The 25,341-nt window shown below is 33.6% G+C and overlaps 3 protein-coding genes across 7 annotated transcripts in view; 2 read left to right on the forward strand and 1 right to left on the reverse strand.

The window, feature by feature from the left end:
• LOC122527957 overlaps positions 1-20,012 on the forward strand; it is a 47,246-nt gene extending 27,234 nt beyond the window's left edge. For all 3 annotated transcript variants that reach the window (XM_043652585.1, XM_043652588.1, XM_043652586.1), the window contains 3 exons: positions 6,672-6,765; positions 13,270-13,558; positions 18,043-20,012. In XM_043652585.1, coding sequence (XP_043508520.1) covers positions 6,672-6,765; positions 13,270-13,558; positions 18,043-18,210 — 551 coding nt within the window. In that variant the 3' untranslated portion in view covers positions 18,211-20,012. The remainder of the gene's footprint in view (positions 1-6,671; positions 6,766-13,269; positions 13,559-18,042) is intronic.
• A 102-nt stretch (positions 20,013-20,114) lies between these two features.
• LOC122527958 (bolA-like protein DDB_G0274169) lies at positions 20,115-22,586 on the forward strand. Of its 2 annotated transcripts, none has more exons than XM_043652589.1 (5): positions 20,115-20,574; positions 20,816-21,045; positions 21,429-21,497; positions 21,578-21,859; positions 21,939-22,586. In XM_043652589.1, the coding sequence occupies exons 1-4, from the start codon at positions 20,544-20,546 to the stop codon at positions 21,653-21,655; spliced, it is 408 nt and encodes a 135-aa protein (XP_043508524.1). In that variant the 5' UTR covers positions 20,115-20,543; the 3' UTR covers positions 21,656-21,859; positions 21,939-22,586. The 2 variants fall into 2 exon arrangements, with proteins under 2 accessions (XP_043508524.1, XP_043508525.1); XM_043652590.1 differs by having other exon boundaries at positions 21,578-21,728.
• LOC122527955 (set1/Ash2 histone methyltransferase complex subunit ASH2) lies at positions 21,806-25,313 on the reverse strand. Of its 2 annotated transcripts, none has more exons than XM_043652582.1 (11): positions 25,076-25,313; positions 24,718-24,873; positions 24,467-24,645; positions 24,208-24,380; positions 23,846-24,020; positions 23,144-23,352; positions 22,888-23,065; positions 22,612-22,756; positions 22,405-22,540; positions 22,082-22,333; positions 21,806-21,999 (listed from the first exon to the last, which is right to left on the reverse strand). In XM_043652582.1, exons 1-11 carry the CDS (start codon positions 25,096-25,098, stop codon positions 21,895-21,897), a joined length of 1,731 nt encoding a protein of 576 aa, XP_043508517.1. In that variant the 5' UTR covers positions 25,099-25,313; the 3' UTR covers positions 21,806-21,894. The 2 variants fall into 2 exon arrangements, with proteins under 2 accessions (XP_043508517.1, XP_043508518.1); XM_043652583.1 differs by having other exon boundaries at positions 21,907-21,999; positions 22,210-22,333.
• Between the last annotated feature and the right edge of the window lie 28 nt (positions 25,314-25,341).

Consider the following 25,341-nt stretch of genomic DNA (forward strand, 5'->3'; position numbering starts at 1 on the left):
GATTACACGAGGATAAGACATGTGTGAAATTGCGTCAAGTGATCCCCGGTGACTTACGTCTCCTTCAACGTCTTCTACGCCCGACCTTCATTTTCTGAGTACGGCACGAATAGAATTTCCTTTCGTCTTAGAGAACAGGGAAGTCTTGTGTTTGTTTCATTGGTCAAGAGTTTCGAAAACTCTTTGACCAACTCGAGGCGACGAAGTGGACAATAGAGTAGGATTTTCCTATCTTGAGTCACTCTCTTACGCGCAAAGTATTTTCCCGGCCGTAATTTCAAAGAGCAATTTGAATAATAAAAATTAAGTTTCATGAAAAAAAAAAAAAAAAAAAACTGACTGATCTCGAAGGCCTGTACTTTCGAAGTAATTTCAACGCCAGCTAAATCGTGACTCAAAGTAAATCATGACTGTATTCGTGTGTATTACAATATATTTCAATTTGAGCAAAATGCTAGATGAATTCCGGCGTGAAATAGCCATTAGGTTTTTCAATTCCCTTATGTACACTTGCTGGCCATGAGTAATAATAATTTTCTTATCGTTTCGATTCAGTTAATCTTTGTTCCGATGAATTTCGGCGTCGAACAGTTGTTTTTTTAACAGGCGTCAAATTAATTAACGAAGATCGGGACCAATTGCAGATGTTTCGCAATTATACTTATAAAGGGAAGGTCAAATGAAATTTCACAAACATGATTACGCCTGGCGGTTGATTAAGCTTACATTAACTGTGTTACTTCCACTATCGTGGTCCAATTTTTTACTTTAGTGCGGCGAATAAAAATACGAATTATCGCGAGGCGATATTGTGTATCATTTTGATCAAAAAAATACTTATTAACATTTTGTAAATAACTTTTCCATAGTGAACTTCAAAGCGTCTAAATATAACTGCCGCTGTTAGGGTGAAGATATAATAGCTTTCCTATTTCTTTCGTGCTAGTTTTTGTCGAAGGAGTAAGCTGCGGAGTAAGTCTCATTGTAGTTTCTAACGTGTGTATACTTTGAATCTTGGCCGATAGGCGTCGTTATGACGCGAAAGAATTATACATTTGCGTCAGAAGGTTCCTTCGCGCTTTGAATGGTTCTAAACTGTTCGCGGGCATGATGGTTGAAACAACGTTGTTTACGTCGAATGATCTGTTAAACACAAAGAGCCATCTGCTCCCGGTAATTCAAAGATAAAGAACAATGGAAATTATAATATCTTTCGATCTAAATTAGCTGCTTTTACGTAGTAGCCAATTATTGATAAGAAATACATATCTTGCTCGTCATTGAACATTCGTCGTAGAGTAGTTACATCAAAATAAATGATCCTGTTGTTAACTAATCGATGATTGATCGATGCTCTATATATTTTGACTGTCCATACATTTATTACTTTTTTAAATCATTAAAACAACTATGGAGATTATTGATCGAATTTCTCCAGATGCTTTCATACTTTTCATTCTAGTTAGATGACAAACTTCAATTATTTTATGGCTACACGGATATCATAGAACGAAAATGAAGATGAACAGGTTGCAAAACAGAGCAATAATCTTCTCTATTTTTACGAACTACTTAGGAATTATTGCAGACGACTTTGCGTTATATGCCTTATAATAACCACAGGGATAGAAATGCAAATAAAGTTATTTATAAGTTTTCTATCTGTTAACCGCTTAATCCGAGATAAAGTGGCAGGCGTCGTTTCAATGAAAAGAAACCGGTCACTGTAATTACGCGGTTATAAATAAGAAAGAAACCAAATTTCCAAATGGAAATTAGTAGCTGCAGACGTCTGACTAATGAAATCGCGGTCAAAAAAAAGAATGCAAGTACACGTTGAACCATTTCTTTTGAACGGCTCAACTTTACGCGTTTAATCATTTGCACTGGCAAACTGATTGCGGACCATAACGAGCGACCAAACCGTATACAATAATTCGTCGCTTTCGCTTTGAAATTCTTCTTGATAGAAATTGTTGAGAAGTAATAAATTTATCATTTGTTTTGCCTATTTTGTTTTGCTATAAATATATAATTTTACTTATTATTAACATGTTATGCTATAATATATAATATATTATAATATAACCTATGTTATGCCTAATATAACCTATATTCTAGTTAAATACATTGACATTTAGTGTGTTTATTGTTAAATTATATTACAGATTAAAGCTGTATTAACTTTCAAACAAAGTAAAATTTTTTTCTACAGTGTCAGAAAACGACATTATTTATGAGTATCCTTAATCACTTGCTGTGGTAACTGATTGCGGACCATAACGAGTGACCAAACCGTATACAATAATTCGTCGCTTTCTCTTTGAATTTTTTCATGATAGAAATTATTGAGAAGTAATAAATTTATTATTTGTTTTGCCTATTTTGTTTTGCTATAAATATATAATTTTACTTATTATAACATGTTACGCTATAATATATAATATATTATAAAATAACCTATGCTATGCCTAATATACTATTCTAATTAAATACATTGACATTTAGTGTGTTTATTGTTCAACTATATTACAGATTACAGACTGTATTAACTTTCAAACGAAGTAAAATTTTCTCCAGTGTCAAAAAAACGACATTATTTATAGGTCTTAATTATTTGCTGTGGTAACTGATTGCGGACCATAACGAGTGACCAAACCGTATACAATATTCGTCGCTTTCTCTTTGAACTTCTTCTTGATAGAAATTGTTGAGACGTAATAAATTTATCATTTGTTTTGCCTATTTTGCTTTACTTAAATATACATAAAACTGAGAGAATATTACAATTTTGGAACAAAAGATTCGCGACGTGCGTGGCAAGAGGTTAAAAGTCGCAAAAATAGAATTTCCCTTCCACCGCGGGTGAAAAGACACGTTGCTGTTTGATATTGACGTTGGAAAGTTCGTGGCAAAACGAACAACTAGTTTCGAAATAAAAAGCATTCATCTATATATAAAATTTTACGATTTTACTTGAACGAAATATATGTATATTCGCGTCTATTTCGATCGAACATTTCGAAACTTTAATCGAAAGATCTTCTACGTTTCTCGACGATAAATTTTAAATAGTAAACTTTGCATAGTGCACCTCTGGTGTCTACCAATAGTTAATAAGTATATAATTTTTTCTATAAATAGAAAGATAATAATATAATTTTTTCTATAAATAGAAAAATAATAACATAATTTTCTCTATAAGTAGAAAAATAATAATAATATAATTTTTCTATCAATTTCGTATGTTTCTCATCAATTACCGGGGATCGTGCTTAATTACTACGTGCGATTAATTATGAGCGATGTTTGTCCGCGCTTAAACGAAGATTTAGAACGACGGTAAAGATAGATCCGCTCGTATAAATCCTTTTAAACCCGTTAAATGCAGAATGATAGTTAATAAGCCAAACAAAGGCTGCGACATTTTTGCGAACAGTTCAATATATCATGGATATTAATAGGACAAAGCTGCGTTTCTTGTTAAATGAAAATAACTAAAGCCCCCGGTGATCTGACTTTTGTCGCGAACGATTTAATTACGAGGGAAAGTGATATCATAATCCTTACTATCATAATCCTTACTTTTAAGTATCTACGGAAAGTAGAGAGAAGATAGAAAAAGATGGATGGCATTGAATGGCTGTTCGAAAGATATAAGGAAATTATTTAGAATTGATTTTGAAACGTGTGACACGCGTACGTTGCATCGAATGTCGGTCAGTTTTCCACATTGATCCACCGTCAATTTCTCACTGTCTGGATTGATTAATTCTTCTTTGTTACAAAATCTTCTTTATAGCTCATTGTCTGCCTGAGGATATTTGTCCTTTCAACACAAGTCGATGTAACGCCATTAAACGCGTATGTATATTTAGCTATTACAGAATTACTGTGGTATCTTGCCTGCAAAGGCTTAAAGACCGCATTGTTGAATGCATTCGTTGATTATTATTATTATTAACAGCATAAATATTTTCAGTAATTACTCTACCACAGCAGAAAGGGCAAGTTGAATAAGTTTTTCTTTTTATAAAGAGCAAGTTCGCGATGTTGGATGAATTTCTAAAATTGGAATTTTACCTAGCATTTACATTTTTCTTGACGAGAAAGTATTAAAAGCTCGTATTAAAAGAATTATATAGCAGGACGCTGCTTCGTGCTATAAAAAAAAAAAAGTTCTTCCTCATCGGAGAAGGTTAATCGTTTTTCTCCTGCAGCTGGGTTGCGTCGATCGATAAATCCGTTGACATTAAGGCACGATGCAGACATTTTGAAGGCAATTTTATACTACGTTTGTTTAGATTGTCCGAAGAATGCATCAAAGATACCGTAGAGAAAAAAAAATCTAGAAAAAAACGTTTTATTCTTGTGAAACAAACGAGTTTTAATGTAAAGCTATTAATAGGTTCCATAAGTTGTTATAACAATTACAAAAAAATATTTTAATATATATATATTATTATTATATTTATTATATATACATATATATGTTGCAATCAATTGCAAAGCCTATCTTCTTTGTTGCTTCTCTTAATTTTACTGTTTATGAGCAATGACACGCTTTGCTTAGTTACATTTTCCTCGGCTAGTGGATTGAATCATCAGAAGATATTGTAGTTTCACGGTACAATCATGAATACACAAACGTAGTGTTTGCCTTGGATGTATGGATGACAGTAATGCCACGCATGCAAACTGATAGTGCAAATAGTGGCACGCTGAATGTAGCGAAACTCCTTTTAAATCAAAGGACTGTGAATTGTGACAGTATTTGCAAAACTATTCGTCTGTGATGCCATTGCAGTTCAAACAGTTTCAGTTTCAAGCAGTTTATGAGCATCCAAATGATCGAATGAAATGGGATACATGAAATTTTATTACCTAATGCCACTTTAATAAGACGAACTTCACGAAAGGTCACAGGTGAATTAGGTTTAAGGGTGGTCCACTGTGAATTAACACTTGAACATCTCTGTTGTAATAATTTTAATTTTAATAATAAATAATAATAATAACAATTATAATAAATAATTTTAATTCTCAGTAATAATTTTTTTTTTGTAGCTAAAGGGATTTCAGACATTTCAAGATCACCTCCACTTTTTTTAAATTTTACAACTGATAATGTGCGGCTTGATATATACTCACGTATATATGTCGGACAACTATTAGCTCAAAAGATATAAAATCTGTCGTATGAAAAACAGGAATGCGTATTGCGTTCATATTTTTCTCGCCTTAGTTTCATATAATCAAACTAAAAATATCTACTACTGAAAAGAAAGGAGATGATCTGGAAATCTTCGAAGCTCCTCTAATTACTAAAAAAAAAAAAAACTGTTACTTTCTTGTTGCAATCCTCTTCAAATTGAACAACTTTCTTTAACTTTCGTTCCAGTTTTTTTCTCTTTTTGAGATGCTCAATCTCACTCTGTACCGATAAAATAAATCATCCTGTACAGATCATCATTGTTAGTCACCAATCTAAAAAACAATCCCACTAATAAGAGAACAATTAATCAAAATGGTCAAATCTGTCGATTATTGTCTTCAATGAAGAATACGGATTGTCTGGTAGCCCCGGGCCAAATAAACTATGCAGCTGTTGTTCGAAAGGTTCAACTTGTTCAGTGACTTTCAAGGGGATCAGCGAGGATAAGGTTTTCTCAAGCTGCGTGCACTCCCTCCATGCTACTGAAGAAAGGAAAATTACCTGTAACATTCATCGGGAAGCCGGTATAGAGCAGCAGCTCGTAGTTGAGTTACTAAGGCCTGCCTCGTGGAATCCTAACTGTGGTTACACAGACGGTGTTTCATGTGTTGTTAAAAAAAAAAAAAAAAAATACGAAAATATCGCCTGTTATCTGTCGCTTCGTAAATAATAATTTCTTCGGATTAGAAAAAAAAAAACTTTACCAACGAAGCAATAAAGCCACCTCGAACTGGAAAAACTTTATTTATGAAGCAGTAAAACTTTTTCCAACTAGGAAATATGATTTACGGCTTCTCAATTGTTAAGCGCAAGTTGATTCTCCATCTTAATTGTTAGCTGCGAGATAATTCTCTGTTCAGAGATATCGTGAGTGCTAAGAGCAAGTTAAACGGATAATAGGTTTTCGAGAGACGCTGAATTACGATTACGAACTTCCCTATCGATTCGTTGATATTTATGAATAAATGACGTCATTGTTCAACACACAACGTATGACGTCATATGCGATACACTAACGTTATAATGCGTGTATTGATTATTGTGATTTATAACACAAAGGGAGGGAGAGTTGCTTTTGAAGGCATCGTGAAGGGATGAATGAACACCGCAGGTCACACCGATGAACTCTAATAATGACGTCATAGAAATATATTTTTATTTCGAGAGCGATCCTTCTTGCGTGAAACCAACCAAAAGAAAAAGAAAAAAAAATAAATAAATAAATTGTATAAAATAAAATACCGAGGATGAAATGAAAAGTTGAACAGTTAATACGGAAAGCAGTTTGTTTTTTTCCATTTTGAACGATAATTGAAGATAAAATGCATCAGCTAGTTGATAGCGATACTCTTTAAATATCGTTGTGTCGTTGTGTGCGTACGATATAGACATGTAGTTATCTCAGGCGTTATTAACAATGAAATTTAATTATTATTATTTTTTTTCATTTATGCAGATCCCCCTGTCGACAGCGTGTACATGATAATTGGCGTATTGATCGCTTTGGTATTAGTCGGGGTCATCATCGTTCTCCTTGCTGTGACGATCAGGTAATAAAATATATACTGACATTTTTTTTTTTTTTTTTAGAGGACGTATAATATGCATTTTAGAAGACAACACGAGGACAGCGATACGTCCATGAATTTTCATTATCATTTGATTAAAAAANAAAAAAAAAAAAAAAAAAAAAAAAAAAAAAGGAAAGAAAAATGGACTATAGTAACGTACGGTATTGTAACGTTGACAGCTTCGAGAGCTTCTTTGAAAAACGCACGATCTGAAAGGAATTATAAAAGTATGTACAGAAGAAGAACGCAGAATGTTCAAAAATAGAAAATACACATGATTGGATAGGGTTCAACAGTCTTTTCAAGCGGTAATTCGCGTTTTCATTGAACATGCATCAACGAATGGCGTGCGTTCATCTACTAAAACTCTATCCAATTAGGGTCATCTCTCTCTTTCTCTTTCCTTCTCTCTGTCCACTCTGCGAGTAACAATGTAACTTACTTAGCTCGTTATTAAATGCAAACATGCGCGCAATGTTACGTCGTAGTATCCACGTGAGATTATCAAGAAACGCCATTAGCTCGTATGTGTATCAGAATCTACGTACGTAATTAAGCAAGAATAATGAAAACTCGTTAAACTCGTTAACGATCGAGGAAATGAATGTATAATCGCGCATGGATGATGATTCGTCTTAAAAATGAAATATGTATATATAAATGTTTTCCACGCTGAACTATGAAGTATAAATCTCGATTCGGATGTGATAACCTTCTTTAACGCGGAAGTTTTTATTTTATACGCCCGGTATAGAGATTCGAATCAGAAAAAGCTTTTAATAAATTCAATATGTATGATGTTACATTATAATGCGTTGCTTGTTTTTCGACTTTGGTCTTCGAACTGCTTGTTAAACTTCGATTTCCATAAAATTGTCGGATGAAATGTCGTTCGTTTCTTTCAAGAAGTTTACTGTAATAAGCGATTGGTTTGCACTTTAATCATCGCAGTGTGAATCACGGGCTTTTACTCGAAAATCTCACTTGAGCAGTAATTTTCAATCATTCGCGATTTAACCTAGCTGGCGTGTAATTCGTCGGTCATTTGGATCGAAATGTGTAATATTTAATAAAAATTTAATGACAACTGTTTCATGTTTTCTATTAGTAGTTCTGGATAAAGTGAGTTTACAGCGGATCTATCGTCTTTTTCGCGAACGATCGAAACGAGAAGCATCAGTCAATGTGTCATTAACTATTCTTACTATTCAAATAAAATAAAGGTGTGACAGAAGCTCAGTGTATATGCTTCAACGCGTTAATTCGAAAAAAAAAAAAATTCGAAATTCACGTGCAAACACACGCGTGGAGATGAGACGCGGAAATCTGATAATCTCGCGAGAGAATTTCGCTTTAAATCCCAATAAAGGATTTTATCTTGGATTTATCCAATTGTAAGTTTTCCTGTCTACCAGCATTGCGATCGAGATTAGACGGAAAGGTTTCCCCGTGCATCGAGACTGCGTGCAATCGATAAAAATATTTTTTCCCTCCCCGGTATTTTCGCTAGTTTCCGCTCGCGAAGCATACCGTACCCAGGAACTTCGTTGCGATACGCTTTCGTTGAAAATTTTCTCCATACTTCTCCGACTCTGCGGCGAGGCAATAACTTTTATTGCCTTTCTTCTTTATCTGGCAATGACATGCGTAGCTTGTGCAAAGAAGCATGACTGTCTTATTGTTAGGTGGCATAAATTGTTTCTGTTTCCAATATAATCTCGTAATTAAGCAAATGCAATTTTTATCGGGAATTATTCTCCTTGCAAACAATACGTCTCGAAAATGTACTAAAGCTGATTTCTTGTTAGATAAACGTGAACACGTGGAGAAGTGGCCATTAGCGTATTTCAGAATACAGGGAATTTGAGTAAATTAAATTAAAATTGTCTCGCTGTTTTTTTTTTTTTTGTTTTTGCAAAATTGACATTTGTTTCTTTGATGTTTCTAATCGTTAATTCGTCGCTAGTAATTTTTTATTTCGTGCAGTGTATCTTCATTTTCAACTTGTGACATTTCACAAAGCAGAATCTGAAATATTATTCGCGTGTGACGAACTAAAATTCTTGTAAATAAATTTCGTATTTAGTATTTAGTAGGTATTATTTAGTATCTAGTATTATTTAGTATTATTTAGTATTTAGTAGGTATTATTTAGTATTATTTAGTATCTAGTATTATTTAGTATTTAGTAGGTATTATTTAGTATCTAGTATTATTTAGCATTTAGTAAGTATTATTTAGTATTATTTAGTATCTAGTATTATTTAGTATTTAGTAGGTATTATTTAGTATTATTTAGTATCTAGTAGGTATTATTTAGTATTATTTAGTATCTAGTAGGTCTTTAGTACTATTTAGTATTTAGTAGGTGCCTATCGTCACACGTGCATGCATTTATAAATGTCACGAACAACTCACGACACAATTATGAACCAATGTCAAGTCGCAGCGGCAATACCTGCGCAGTACTACTTATCAACAAATAAAAGACGAAATAAATATGTTTTGTAATTTTCGTGACACGTGGACAGTGGGATTTGTTTTTGACCGATTGACTCATTTTACTGTTTTCCCACGGCTATTAGGCCTTCTGTGAAGCAACGTCACGTATATCCGTTAATTCACGTTAAAGTACGCACGTTTGAAATTTGCATTCGTTAGTTGCAATTCAGTAGAATTCGTAGATGTACTAATAGAATTAGTTGGGTGGCATTCCGTGGCACGAGAGATTAAATTTTTCGTTTAACGTCTTTACTTAACTGTCTTTACTCGAACGAGTAAATTTCCTTTCGTGTTATTTCGTTCAGTTTGAAATTTATCCTATTATAGGAAATCACAGACTAGTAAAAGCGCACTTTTATTTATGAATAGAAATGAAACTGAAGTGAAATTGAATCGATCACTCTCAGTGGAAATAGTGTAGAGCGAGACAGAACCTTCTGTCAGAAAAAAAAAAGAAACATGGAATTAATTAATTGATAACTCCGATTAATGCACCTTTTTTCATCCATACTTCAGAATCGAATATTTTTAATCAAGATAATTGCAATTTTATTATCTACAGAAGAAAAAGGTTCGCACGTATTACTCGTGTACAGGAACGCGCGTGTTCCTTGCACTTATCTAATGATTTGAAGATGAACAGCACGTGAATTTCCAATTACGAGGCACTCTAAAGATATGCGATCGCTGATCTTGTTCGTTAAAAGAGCGATATTGAATGATACGATGACTCAAGTTTTTATCATGACGCCAGGAAAATTGTATTACGGCTACAAGCGATAGCGAGGCGACGTAAAAAGAAAAAAAAAAAAAAGAGAGAAAGAAATTGAACATTTATAGATGCGCGATTATTGCATTTCCTTTCCGACAATTGCAATGTGTTTATCTGATTGCCCGTTTACCCTGACTTTCAAAAATTTTTTGATACGCGACAGTGGCAATGAACCGGATTAGGTAAATGCAAGTACATTTATTATCGATTCGGCTAGTTTTGTAACACAGTCGCAATCCATGTACACGCCCAGGAGACGAGAATAGATACTAATTAAATAGAGCACGCGAATACACCCATCAAACTACCCCCTGCTCTGTCTAGACAAGCGTCTACCTTTAAGCAGTGTCGGCTTAAATTTCATCATTAGTCAAACTGGTCAATTTAGTGGCTTAAAACGTATAAACGGATCATTCGCGTTGACTGCGCTAAAACCACCTTGCCACTTTCTTGGTATATTTGTCAAAAGGATCAAAGAGATAAAAACAACGGCGTAGAAAATGTGACTGGTGTTTCACCCTAACAGTAAAAATACCACACGATGGCTTTTCTTTGGAACAATTCTCGAAACGAACAGCCATTTGTACGAACGACTATTATTCTTTCAACAGGTGAAAATGAATCAACTTGTCGTACTCGATAACGATTTCTTTACTTTGAGATTTCCTGCCTTTTCGCGCATTTGCGAGAGTCGAAGCTAATTTTGGATGAAGGAACTATCCAGTTAACAAGTTGATCGTTTTCTTTGCATTTTCTAGCCTTCTCAGTTTTAAAACGTGAATGGTAATTTCATTCGGAGAACAGCATACTCTCGTGTTAAACTTAAAATTATTGCCAACAATTTAAAGCTCTTTTCATTGCAATTTCCATTACAAAGAGAAATCAATTGACATGAGTTCAATGTATATTTGCAATCGATTGCCAATGTATATTCGGTATTGTCATTTTTTTCTTCTGTTTTTAGGATTGATTTTTAATTATAACAAGCAGTGTCCGGAATATAACACACGATCGATTATTTATCGATTATAATCCATTGTATTGATTTATTAATATATCAGATTAGCAATAATTAGATACACAGACTTTTGTTTAACGATATCAACTGACGCGTACAGAATGCACGTGATGTTTATGTTCATAATGATTCTTATAATTATCGTTCCTGTTAACTTTACGTCATTTTAGATTGCGATCGATAGAAAATGAGATAGAGTAACAGTGAAATGATCGACAGTTCATTATCGCAGGCACTGAATCACTTTACATGTAACAAAGATTAAAATTTCGATATTTTTCATTACGATGATTCATTCGAATTATTTATGAATTATTTACGTTGCAGAAAACCAAAACAAAACAAGATTTATTATACGATTTCGAGAAGGACACTGGCCGTTGTACTGTGTTTTTTCTATGACGTATTGTTTGACCATGTGTTTCCAAGACTAGTTTGAATTATTAAACGAAAGATCACGGTTTTAAACAAAGAACGAACTACATATATCAAACAACGAACTGTATTAAAAAAAAATGTGTATTTAACTTTTATAATTTATTTCGTATCAAGCGTGAAAGCAAAAACATTGTCCAAGAAATAGAAGTTTGATCGGACAGATTTGTCGTTAACATATTGTATCAAGCAAAACAAAAGCAATCGTAATATACATCGAGAACATGCAAATATTATTTTGTACATCATTTGCACAGTAAACATTGAAACGAAATAAATATAAATATAAATATAATATTGTATAAATATATAAATATAAATATAAATATAATATTATATAAATATATAAATATAAATAAAAGTAAATATATTTTATTGACAACGTATATGACTCAATAAAGAGTAATTAATACTACTAAAATGATTAACAATTAATAATTAAAAAATGAATAATTATTTATACCCATTTGTTTCGACGCAAGTATTAAAAAACACAGCAAAGCTTCGAAAGTGTTTGATACGAATGTTTCGTTTGACACCGAGAGATAATTATAAATAAAAAGAGGATGGTCGGAATCACATTTCGATTACGTTATTCCCCTTGTTCCACGGTTATGTTTAAAACACGACGGTGTGCGCGTCTGGCCTTTCCAACGATTTTGCCGGAATGACGCCAGAACGACGAAACACTCTCGAGTGAACCGAGTGAGCCAGCAGCGTGTACCGTTCGAATTTCACGTAGTAAGTGATTCGATTGGCTGATGCTCGTCGAATCCGCCAATCGCGTCACGGTGTGCGTATGACGTCACGGCACGGTATATAATAACGTTGCGCGCCATCGTTCCGGTCAGATCTCGGTTGGCTTTGAAATGAGCGAAACGAGGTAATTTTCGGAGAGTTCTGGCAGCTCGCGTGCCCTTCGGCTGTGAGAGAAGCCGGGTGGTGGTTTTCTCTTCGGTTTAAAGAAGTAAAAAAAAAAAGGCAGAAGCTAAAGTTACTACACTCGTACCACAAGTCGCCATTTGATTCCTAGCATCGCGGTTCGAGCATTAAGCAAATTCTTTCACACAAACTAGTCATCGAACGCGCGTTGCCGTTTTTATTGAGTGAGCGTACGAGAACGAACAGCTGAATTGTACAAAAGTGTTTCGTCGATAATACGAGTTAAACGGTGGGCTGTGGAACAGATTGCGCAAACCGTCGAACGTAATAATAAACCGTACTGTTGGCTGCTCTTTGATCAGAGATTGAAGAGGAGACTTCCTAAGTCAAGATCTCGTTTTGGTGTGATACTCTTTATTTGTAACTGACTTGCGAAACTCTACCGGTGTAGAATTTGAAGAGGAGAGTGACAGATAGAGCGAGAGAGAGAGAGAAAGCGAGAGCGAGAGAGAGAAAGCGACAGAAGGAAAAAACCCAGATAGAGTACTACAAGAGAAAGAGAGAGAAAAATAGACTGATAAGAGGCAATTTGCCGCAAAGAAAACAAAAAATTCATTGTATTTATTTTAGCGTACAAACGCGATCTCCGTTCGATTTTATACATTTTTTGGTTTGGTATCTCCCTTTCGGAAGCCGGCACAAGCGTTCTCGATACGTCATTCGAGAACCGCGGCCGCATAAACAGCTTGAAAATTGAGTCGAAAAAATCGAAATCTATCAAGGCGAAGCTCTCGCGGCTGTACCTGAAGCTAAGGCAACAAACGAAAATGGTTGGGAGCAACGGGACTATGATCGCGATTCGGCTTGTCCGCAGCAAGCTGAGGAAACGAGAGGATCACTCGAACGCGGTGCATCCGGAAGCGGCCGTAGTTCAAACGGCAACGTCGCCGGTCTCGACGATCGTCGCACCGTCTTATCCTGGCGAAGGTTGTTGCACGCAGACGTCGGTCACCACCACATCGACAGATCTGGGAAGCAGCACAGCTGTTGAACAGGATAACGTCTATGCTACGGCCAATCCGACAGATCAAATCGTCTGGCAGTTTCCGCCTCCTTATCCACCGCCTCACACACCGGCGCAGTATGCGTTGTACAACGACCAGGTTAGTACAGAATTCTTCGTTTTCTTACTTTCTTCTTCTTTTCATTCTGCTCCCATCGTTTTCAATCCTCGGAGCTTGCAATCGCGAGGGAAGGAAATTGACAGTAGTACTACCGACGAAAAAGTATAATATTCATAGCAAAGAAATTTCAAGCGCCAGATACGAGAGAAAGTTAATAATTCAATATAGAGGATACAAGCTTCTATCAATATATTTTATATTGAAAGCCGCTCGAGTATGAAATACTCACTGCTGTAAATATTTGTGAGATTTCCATGGAAAATTATAAATTAGTCATTTCGATCACTTTGGTAGTTCTAGTGTTAAAAAGCTCTTCTCCCTTCTGACTTCGTCTATATTCTTCTCTTTATACTTACGTTGGCTACGGCTAACCAGTAGAGCCAGTATTACCAGATTTTACTGGTTTACACGTACTCTGCCTGCCAGGATCACTCGTACGTTACTTGAGTTAATGGTCCTTTCTTTTTTTTTTTTTTTCTTTTCTTTTTATCGAATTAGCTTTGCCGTGCCGCGCGAAAACTTGTTCCACGTTTTAGTGGATAAGATTAAACGAGGGATAGGTCGAGGATGTTATCGAGTAACGTAATTATGGGTTAAGATGTATTAATTCCGAAAAGTATAATAAAAAATGGCTTGAACGATGGACGCTTGATAGTACGGTAGCTATATTGTAGTTGCCATGTCTATACTTCGTGTATTCTAGAACTGATCGATCTTACGTATGTATATATACATATTACTATTCTTTCGTTTCCTTGTGATACGGTAGTATTAAAATTTACATTATTTCCTCCGGTGGAAAATCAATTCGTATAATTATTCAATTCGGAGAACGGGGAATTCGGAAGTGGTCAATTAAATCTTTGAATCGACTAGTTAGTATTTTATAACAAACTTTAAATCGTCAAATATTAACGTAATTCGATAACTAATATTTGAAGGGGAACGTCACGTACATATTCATTTGTTGACTATATCTACGTATACATGTATACGACTATGTTATAAACAAGACAACGATTACACGTACGTACATTAAATATACATACATATGTATATACATATGATACTATAGCCGTATTCTATATTAATAATTTCACGATACGTCTCGCGATTTACTGAAATTTACATTCATGAAATTATGAAAGCTCGTGCAATACGTAATACATACGGCTATACATAATATATTGTAACTGGCGAGAGATATATCTGGTCGTACTCCAGGATATACTTGGTAAGACCTTTGAAAATTGTAGTTATTAATAATAGTTGATGGCGCTATCGATTGTCCAAGGACGAGGCATACGAGTAGACGGCCTGGCAAACGAGTTGTAAGGTCGAGGCTCGGTCCGAGGCTCGCCGCCAGAAAAATCCCAAACACAATCGGCTACGTTGCCGCTTCTACCATGCTTTGTTGCCGTTATGACACGTAATGTTTCAGTTTCATGCTCCACTTACCGGTAAATCTCTGCTGCTTTCCTATATATCTTTCCTAGGTTTTTTTTTTCTTTTCTTTTTTTTCTTTTTCTTAACCGTTTCCATTATACTATAACGTCATTACGTATCTCGTTCAAGAATAGCCGTAACCGTTTCTATATTTACCACCGAGTTTCGTTCGAATTTCAATCGTGGGATCGAATAACTAGACTTCAGATATATACGACACGCGTGGTATATAGCGGCTCGCGAAAGTATATTTGAACATACTTGCCGTAGTGAAAATTCTCTTGTGAATATAGTTTCATTAGCACTGTGTAACGAGTATGAAAATGAATATTGCGTTTATTGCAGAGAATACATTTTAAAAGTTATATGTTTCTTTCGTGTCACGTTTCTCTACATACGTTTTCCCTGAATTGGAAATTTTAAATTAGCTTCATCATAGATTTAATCTAATCGCCCGGGCAATAAAAAAAATGACACAAGTTTCTGTGCTCGTGATATAAGATACTTGGACAAACCTGTCCTTTGCGGAAGTAAGATAAGATTGAGCTTTTTTAAAGTATCATGCTCGTGCAATTAGAATTGTGTGAAGCACGCTTTGACCATTGTCACGTGTCTCGATACGGATCTTTTTCGGAAACACATCGGTGTCGACCTCGGTTGTCGGTATATTTAAAATAATGTAGTAGAGGCACAGTAACGTTGACGACAGTAGCTGAACTTTATTCCGTGTGTGAATCCTCGTTGTGTTCGTTAGTTTTATAACGGCGATACTTAACGATCTTTGTTCGTGTAATTTGCATATATGTATATGCCAATCGTAGCTCACACGAGAAAAGGCACTTCAATATTTGAACTCGTTGAGTAATAAGGCAACTGCTAATGTCATCCATTACTAATACCGCACTTATCGTCCAACTTTCATATACATTATTTTACAATTTTTCTCGAATGAACTGGCTCCGTCGCATCAATCATATTTTCTTCCTAACCTTGCCAACCTATTGTAAAAGTTCCCTTGTCGCGACAAACATCTCGCTTCCATCAATTATTATCCTTAATTTTATATATCAAGACAATTTTATTGATATCTCTTTAAAAATATGTTTATTTGATTTAGATATCGCGCAGCTTATAAAATATGCAATATAGCCGTGTCGTAGCTGAAGTAAGGCCACACGAGACTTACGATATACATAATACGCAGCAATATGATTAGAGTGATCTATAAAGCATGGAAATAGAAATTGTGATCGTGAATGATCATTATACGTATACGTGTAATACAACGGTTATCGTTATTGGCGCTCATTGTGGTCAACTATGTGGACGGTAGTGTCGCGACGTTGAGGAGTTTTTCCCATCTGGCAGCAAACCGCGAAAGCCACTATGTTTGGTGTTTTGAACGCATAGGCGCGCCTAAAAACCCGCTTTTGCCCCTCTGGCTGGCTCTAAATTTAGCGTAGGTGGGCGGCCACGACCGTTTTGCCAGGCAGCAACAGGACTCCGAGCATAGGGTGCAGCTGTCTCATAGACGGCAAAATAATGCGTCTCTCCTTGACGATATTGGCAATATTCCTGCGCGATTCTGCGGCGGCGAGGCGCACCGGTATATCGATATTTTCATTCCCGACCTTTTTTGTCTTCCGAGTCGGTTTTCTAAATGTCGATCGAGGCACGGAGCGGATCCGTAGTTTCCTCTGCTCGCGCCATCTATATCTGGTCATCTTACTTTATCTCTTGATCCCAACAATTTTCTCGTTCGCTTCCTCTTCGCACACGCGTTTCAAAGGTATCCGAATATTTTGATGAAATATTTTTCAATTAACGAATCACGGTAATTTGATTCTTCTTGTATCGTCTTGAGCCTGAGAAATCCAAAGAAAAGAACTATTTTGATCGACAGATTAATTTGCATATTTTTGTAAATTGATTAAAATTTACTTGTGGATAATACACGTGTACGTGTACGTGTAGTCTCTCTCTCTCTCTCTCTCTCTCTCTCTGTCTCTCTCTCTCTCTCTCTCTCTCTCTGTCTCTGTCTCTGTCTCTGTCTCATTTATGCTTCTAGCCCTGGACCCAGCTCGCTCGGTTTCGTAACATCACACCCGGATACACGACGTATCCTGCTTTTTCAGTCTGGTCGATGCGTTCTCGACTATTTCCATGCTTCATAGATCACTCTAATATTGCTGCGTATTATGTATATCGTAAGTTGTAAGTCTCGTGTGGCCTTACTCTGTTGCTCGTGTACTTCAGCTACGACACCGCTATTGCATATTTTATAAGCGGCGCGACATCTAAAAGTCGAAGGCGATAAATTTCGACTGTCGGCGAGAGGTTTGTTGAAGATTGAAACCGTCGAATCCAACAATACGAGACGCAAAATAAACTGGCGGAATTGAAAAAAAAACCGTGGAGTTTCAGTGTGATTATTTTTTCTTTTTCTTCTTTTTTTTCTGCAAGTTGAAATAATCAAACGCATTTACAGAACAAGCAAATGATTCTTAAATTATTGCTTGTATCTTTAAATCGTTATGTCTTGTAAGTCATTCCAGGCATATTATTCAATATAACATGATAATACAAATGTGAATGTTACAATTACGAAGTGTAATACATTACATTATGAAATTGGGAGTGATAGGAAGAAATACATATTACACGCCAAATTCAATCTGTCATTAGATGACATTCAATAAAAAAGCTTTGAATGTCCAACACATCAAAACTCCCTAGTTCTATTGTATTGTTAAACAAAGCTGTGTTCTCTTGATTACATAACTTTTATGATGATGAACAATTTTTTTCCAAAGCACAAACTACTCTTGATAGTTCATCATCAAAGCTCTTCTTGCTAAAAAAGATATCGTTTCAAATTGTCTCGAAGAAAATGTTCCATATAATAAATTTTCAAAGTGTTAAAATGGCCTGCTGGTTAGTGTGCGTTAGTCAATTTATGATAAAATGGTGAAATTGAAAGGATACTTAACTGTATGTGTTATTGTGTTTCATTTTAGGATACTCTTGTACACGCACTGCCGTCGGATAGGTCTGGATTTGCAAAGGGCTTCCGCAAGAATATTGGGGGGCGCTGGCGTCGCTTGGTAAAAAGGAAGCCGGAGTCGGAGACTTGTGCCATTCCTCCTGAGCTAAAGGAACAACTAAAAACAATTTATGTCTATTGACGATCAACGTTAACGCGCCGTTGTCTGTATTTTTACAAACTTTCCTTAGTAATCGATGCTTTCCTCTATGTAAGATAATAGTTATACCGAGAAAGATAGAGACGATATGAGTGACGAATGCAAAAGGTAACGAACGCGCAATGGGATAGTTTATTAAAAAAAAAAAAGAAAAAAAAAAGAAAAAAGAAAAAAATGATCAAGAAAAAATGTATTTATTTATATAAGCGAATACATTTAGTAGGAAATTTCAAAAGAAACTGTGGAAAACAAAAGAAAGTTTATAGTTCTCGCGAAATGTGCATACATATCAAAAAAAGTGCCTAAAGATGCCTTTCCGGACGATCTATCCTTTTCTGATGTTACGTATTCTTGTGAAAAACACGATACATTGAAAAAGCGATCAGCTGGATCGTAATTGCATGAAATAATATAGCAATATTTACGGAGATATATAGAGGGAGAAGAAAAATTTTATCACCATAGATTTTGTGCTGTTTTATCGTTGGATATTTTAATAATAAGATGCTGTGGATCGAAGCGAAGAAAAAGTTCGAAACAGCTGTCTCGCGTATCTAATTATTCGACTATGCGAAAGATTAAAAGTCACTAGGCTTTGACACACAGGACAATGGCGTCAAGAATTCTATGAGACTGAAACGTAAAGAGTACGACAACACGAGTTACCTCGTAGCTTTTCTTGAATACGTTTTTTTCACGAATAATGCAACAAAACCTGAAATTTTATAACCCTCAGAATTGCCAAAATCTTTTTTCTTCTTACACCCTGTTTGGCAGCTCTGTTGTACATGTAAATAGATGTATAAAGCAGTAAAAGTATGAAATTACTTTTAATTCTTATAATGGCCGACCGTTAAAGTAAATGATCCCGAGGTTTTCTTTGTACATGTAATTTGGGAATCCTTACTCTTGTGCAATTTATACAGGGAAAGAACGGAGAACGAAAGAATGCTAGTAAACGGAAAAGATTACGTCGAATCAAATTCATTCAGTGAGCTTTCAAAATGGAAAATTACTTGGCATTTCGTTGTATACTTGTAACATAGGCCAATTTAAGATTCTTAATATTATTCAACAGCTCATATTGAGCTCATACTACGTACTAATATGGTATTTTAATTGTATTGTTGTATCAAGCAATACTTTGTCTTTGAATTGATTAATCGTGGTCATTGATCAACTAAACAAAGGAATTGTATAATGTACCACGTTTTGTATTTTAATGAAGCTATTTGATTTTTTGTTGAACGTATTTTTTGCACCTGCAGTTTTATGCGATCGATAATTTATAATTCGAAGTAAAACGAACAAACAAAACAAAACAAAACAAAAAAAAAATATATAAATGTATATAAAATAAAGAAAAAAAAAAAAAAATACGTTACTTTTCAGTAGATGGTAACGAATAAAATTGCATCAACGTTCCTTTATGGCTCGATCTTTTAATTCCTTTATCGTAACTTTTTAGAATGTAAATAATATTATTGCATTGTTTGTTTATCATGAATGTGATGGCATAATGTTTGAAGGCGATGCGAATAGTTTAAGGATCAATAATGTGCCTACGACTATTATAAACGATGAAATACTGATGGAACTGCTTCCGTCACCTAGTCACTTGATAACTATTGTTCAAAACTTGTATTGTAAATTTTTTGCCGCAGCTTGGATCTTTCCTCGTGAATTTGTCTGAATACAACATTATCAAATAAAGAAGTATTCAAAAGGATATATTACGTGTATACGTAATTACATCACTTAAAATATTTCAATTGTTATTTAAACATTTGTTTACTTTAATAACCTTACTGTTTACTGCTTTTCTCCTTTGTCCCGAAATCAAAAAATAAGAGTTAAGTTCATTATGAATTTGATAGTTTTATTCTCTTCACAGATAATAAATAGTAATATATGATACTTTTCTTTCAAATGTGTAACTAAATCAAAAAACGAAACAAAAACATAACAGGTAGACTAGGACGCAGATTTAAAAAGAAAATTCAGAGTAGAAAAATTTTATTCAACAATACAAAATGGATAGAGAACGATCATGGTAATTGGTACGAAAAATAAAGTTTTGGAAAGAACGTGCAGCTCAAGAAAGTTTTAAAAAAATTATATCTGAGAACAATATACTCGTAGAGTAATGAGTAGAACGTAATATTTGCAAAACATTCCATGTACATGTGTATTTTTCAAGCATCATATATGTATGTACGTACATATGGATGTCTGATTAAAAGATTTACTCATCATGTGATCGTAACTAAAAAGGTTTCAATAATTTCTCTGTTCAAAGAAATATAACTTAATAAATGTATAATATAGCGGTAATATTGGAAAAAAGTGAGTGACATGTTTTACAGCATAATAACGTCAATATATTTTTCTTTTTGCTCGTAATATATTGATTTATACAAGTAGAGGTTATATCTCTGTATTTTGTTAGATACATATATTCTTGAATGGTGTTACGAAATTCATTTGCAATTACAAATACAATATTTTGATTATTGATTAAAAAATAATTTACTATATATAATGTAGAAATACTCTGAAATACATATACAATTGTATTTGGTTATAGATTATAGGAACACATCAATTTTAGTTAGAAAAATGTCCAGTAAAATTTTCAACAAAGAAACAGATAATCCAGTAGAATTTTCAATAAAGGAAAAATTGACAGATTCTTTAAATCCATCTTATATTGAAATTATAAATGAGTCATATATGCATAATGTTCCGAAAGGATCTGAAACACATTTTAAAGTAATTGTTGTTTCTGATAAGTTCAAAGACATATCACTAATTGAGGTAAGAAATTTAAAAACTTTAAATAAAATAAAAATAAGAGGTTTTAGTAGGTAGATCCTAATAAATTTATTTGTATAAAGTATATTTAAAAAAAAGCTATAGTTCATTCAAATTGAGGCATCAGATCTAAACAAAACGTCCATGTGACAAAGCACATGAGAAAGGCCTATTGCTTATCGTCATTTATCATTTGTTTATATCAGAATCAGTTCATAAGTAGGTGTCCTTAGTGTCCTTGTTATCTAAGAATTATAACAACACTCACATTTGAGTTAAATGGCATTGCAGCCATACATTAACAGCCTTGACTCATTGAACGAACTATAGAAATGTACTGCTTATCACTATATATATTTGAAAAGTTAAATCTTTTATTGATTTAGCGCCATCGAATGATAAATAAATTATTGAACGACGAATTAAAATGTAATGTGCATGCATTATCAATTGTAGTAAGTATTATAAAAATATTTTGATATGTAAAAAGTTTAGTAGAAATTTAAATATAAACGTTTGCCATTTATTTATAAAGGCAAAAACACCTGATCAATGGAAAAATGAAAATACCATAACTCCAAGTCCACCGTGTAGAGGAGGTTTTGGAAAGTAAATCTCAAAAATTCAAATCAATATCAATTTTCAAATGTGCAAATTCCAAACGGCGCACACGTATCTCGCATTAGATGAATTTTTTAAAATTCTAATTTCATTTTACATGATAGTTGTATACAATTAAGGAAATTAAAATAAAATAATTATAAACTTTAAAATTCATATTAATGTAATTACTGATAACACTCAATCAGAACTAAAGGTAATTAAAAAAAAAAATAAAAAGATACATTAATGTCATAAAGCAAAAGTATCTAGTCTTAATTTTCCCTCATTTTCAGTGAAATAGAGAATATCAGCCATGGATTGTTCTGCTATTGTTTCTTCTGCTCTGTCATGCATCTACAAAATATAAATTCAAATATAAATCATGAAAGGTTGTATTAAGTAACATAATCTCTAATTTTTATTACACTATACATACCCCTCTAAATATAATATCAGTAGGAGGACATTTAAAATTAGGTCCAAAATTAACAGAAATTGTAGCACTTTTATGGATAGAAACTGTGGGATAATAAGCTCCTTTATTAATATCAATGAATGCTTCACCTTGATTTACTCCGTTTTTGTAAAATATAATTCTACTTCCTTGTAGTGGTTTCAGGGCCTTAAGCGCTTCAGGTACTTGATCTTTTTCCTCGTAATATAGATGACTTTTGAATTTTACTAGGGGCTAATTTATAAACAATTGATTTATGAAATACACATGAAAATATAATAAACGAACATACATTTAATCCTTACCCGATCTTTATAAGTGTTTGGTAAATGTGAAGCATCGTGTGCATCAGGTAAAATTATTAAGAATCCTAATGTATCTCCTTCTCCATAACTATTACTATAATGTTTACCTCTACTTTCATGGAAGCGTGTACCCTTTCTGTTAATAATTGTAATTAGAAATTCATGACAAATATTGTTCTATATTGAAGTTGTTTTATTGAATCGTACCTGGATCTCCAAGAATATCCAAATTTATCATAACCAAGTGGAGCTTGTAAATTGGCATATTCCTGACCCCATCCTAGTCTTGTAGCTGATCCTTCTGGCATTTCTTCAATAGTTGCTTCCCAGTACCATGTACCTCTACATACATCTAAAGAGTAAGCAATGTAAATAATATATAAAATATATATACAGAAAAACATTTTATTTCTTAATGATTTAATTTATACTTATTTTGATGCAATGAAAGAACTGATATGATAAATTATGATTTTGACATACTATGAGTTGCTCTGACCATGCAATAGCCTTTTTCTCCAGTTACTGCTAGTCTGTCTTCTGAAACTTTAAGCTGTGGTGCTCGATCATGTAAAGCAAGTAAAACAGTACTTGGACTTAATGCTCTATATAGCCAGCCAGGAATAGGTTTTCCAGCCCAATCACTGCTTTCATCAAATTCCTGTTAAATAATGTTGATGAATTTCACAATAAAGCAGAATTATAAAATGATAAATCACAATACATTATGATTACAAACCTGTCTGAAAGGTGCATGAGGATCAGGTTCAGCAAGAATATATCGATAGCCATCTTTATTGAAAGGATGTTCAAGAGGATATCCATGAGCAGGTAATTTAGGAGCTGTCATATCAGAACCTCTACCCTTTTTGCCAGGTCCTGTACCTGCCCCTTCTCCCGGAAACTTACGTTTCGCATTGCGTCCACGAAAACCACCACTAAGTGGTACTGTATATGCCATATTTATGTTTATTAATTACGTAATATTATTTAATTAATTGATATATCATGATAGAAAATATAAAATTGCATAGAGGCATAACGTAAAATAAGATTTGAAATGTACAACTTTACAAACTATCAGTCTAAACCATCAGTCTAAACTACAACAGCCTTTTACTATATATTGAGAACACGAATTACAACGTAGAATTTATTAAATAACGTAACCTATTTAAGTCATAGACATTCTACGATTAAGCAGATTGTTGTATGATAACATGATACTGATTGATATCTTGATAAGATAAGAAGTAACTAAAACAAAACAGAAAAAACTAACTATTAAGCATTTGTAGATAAAAACAGATATGAATACATCACTAGGAATATGCAGTGATCTAAAAAAAATAAGAACTATAAGTAACTATAATGTTGAATTTGTTGATAGAGCTATATTTTCTGCTTCAGTACATAATGCATGATTCATAACTAAACTTACCAACATGCTGAACACCCATTTCAGTTACTTTTAAATGACCACCTTTAATCATTGCTTCATAATTTGGTTTAATCATTTGAAGGTCAGAACATATAAGTCCAAATAACTGTCCATCTGAACTATTTTCATCAATAGTGAATAATGTTCCAACATCTTTCAATAGTGCTCTGTGTATCTGTTATATGTTAAATATGTTAAAATATTAGTCATTTTTGTTTCTGAATATAAAATAATTTTTAAGAACATGTAATTAAGAATAATTATGTAATATGTAATTATTCTCAATTTGAAAAATGTCACTTATTTTTATAATTATAATTATATTTAATTAAATAAATTATTTAATTGTAGTTTTGACTTACTGTTGCATGCCAAGATTGGGTTACTCTGCGTGGCATTGTAGTCATACTATCCCAATGACATTCAATAAAAGGAATTATATCTTTATCTTTATGAAAAAACGTTCTTTGTTCATTTTCTTTTTGAGACATTTGTAGTAAATTTGCTATTGCTGTCACACACATTTGTGGAAATGCTAGAAAAGTCAAGTTCCTTTAAGTCCTTGGTTAAAATTTCAATTCTTCATTATACATTATAGTTACTATTCAAATCTATTCTTACGTGCTTGATTCTTTTTGAAACTTTCTAAACCAGTTGGAGAACAATTCTTGCACATAAATATATAATTCATCATAAAAGGTACTAATTTACCCAGTTGATAACCAATGCAAGATTCATGATACCATCTTGAACAGCTAGCACATAATAGTTCTATAATATTAAGATTTCTTTCCTTTCCACTGAAAGAGTAAATCATTGATACATGCTTGATTTCTTATTACCTATTCTAGTATAAAATTTAAATCAACTACCAATAACAATTTCCAGCTTCATTATTATTTGTTCGGCCATTAGGTTTCTCAGTGTTTTCTTCTGGTTTATGTTTTTGTTTACTTTTATCATCGTGCTTTGTTTTTATCTTATCGTCAATAGATTCAATTTGTGTTCCATCTACTTTATCGATTGGACTATAAAAAATACATTTGTATGTAACTTAAAGTACATTTACATAAAATATAACAGTTTATAACCTCAAAAATATTTCTTTTGTTATGTGGATTTGGAGCAAGTATTTTTAAATTGAATCAAGCATATAGAAAACTTATTTCTGACATTATAATCTCCTTGTTTATATATTATACATGTATGAATATGAGAGTCTAATAATACCTTTCGGCCTTTTCTTCTGACATGTTTGATTTTATGTGTATCTATTATCTTTAAATTACGTCTATTTTATTTTATCTTATAGATTGCAATATATCAATGTGCAACAGTATATGTACAGAGTATACACAATCGCACATACTTCCTTTAATTTGCTTTTTGTTTAGTTAACGAAAATTGAAGCTGAGTACATAACCTACAAGTCAATTGTTCACAACCATCGGTTGGATACTATGGAGATTATCATGCTACCTTGTATACAAGGGGGA

This window comes from Frieseomelitta varia, unplaced genomic scaffold, assembly GCF_011392965.1.
Source record: "Frieseomelitta varia isolate USP_RPSP 00005682 unplaced genomic scaffold, Fvar_1.2 scaffold_240, whole genome shotgun sequence".
NCBI classification, from domain to species: Eukaryota; Metazoa; Arthropoda; class Insecta; order Hymenoptera; family Apidae; genus Frieseomelitta; species Frieseomelitta varia.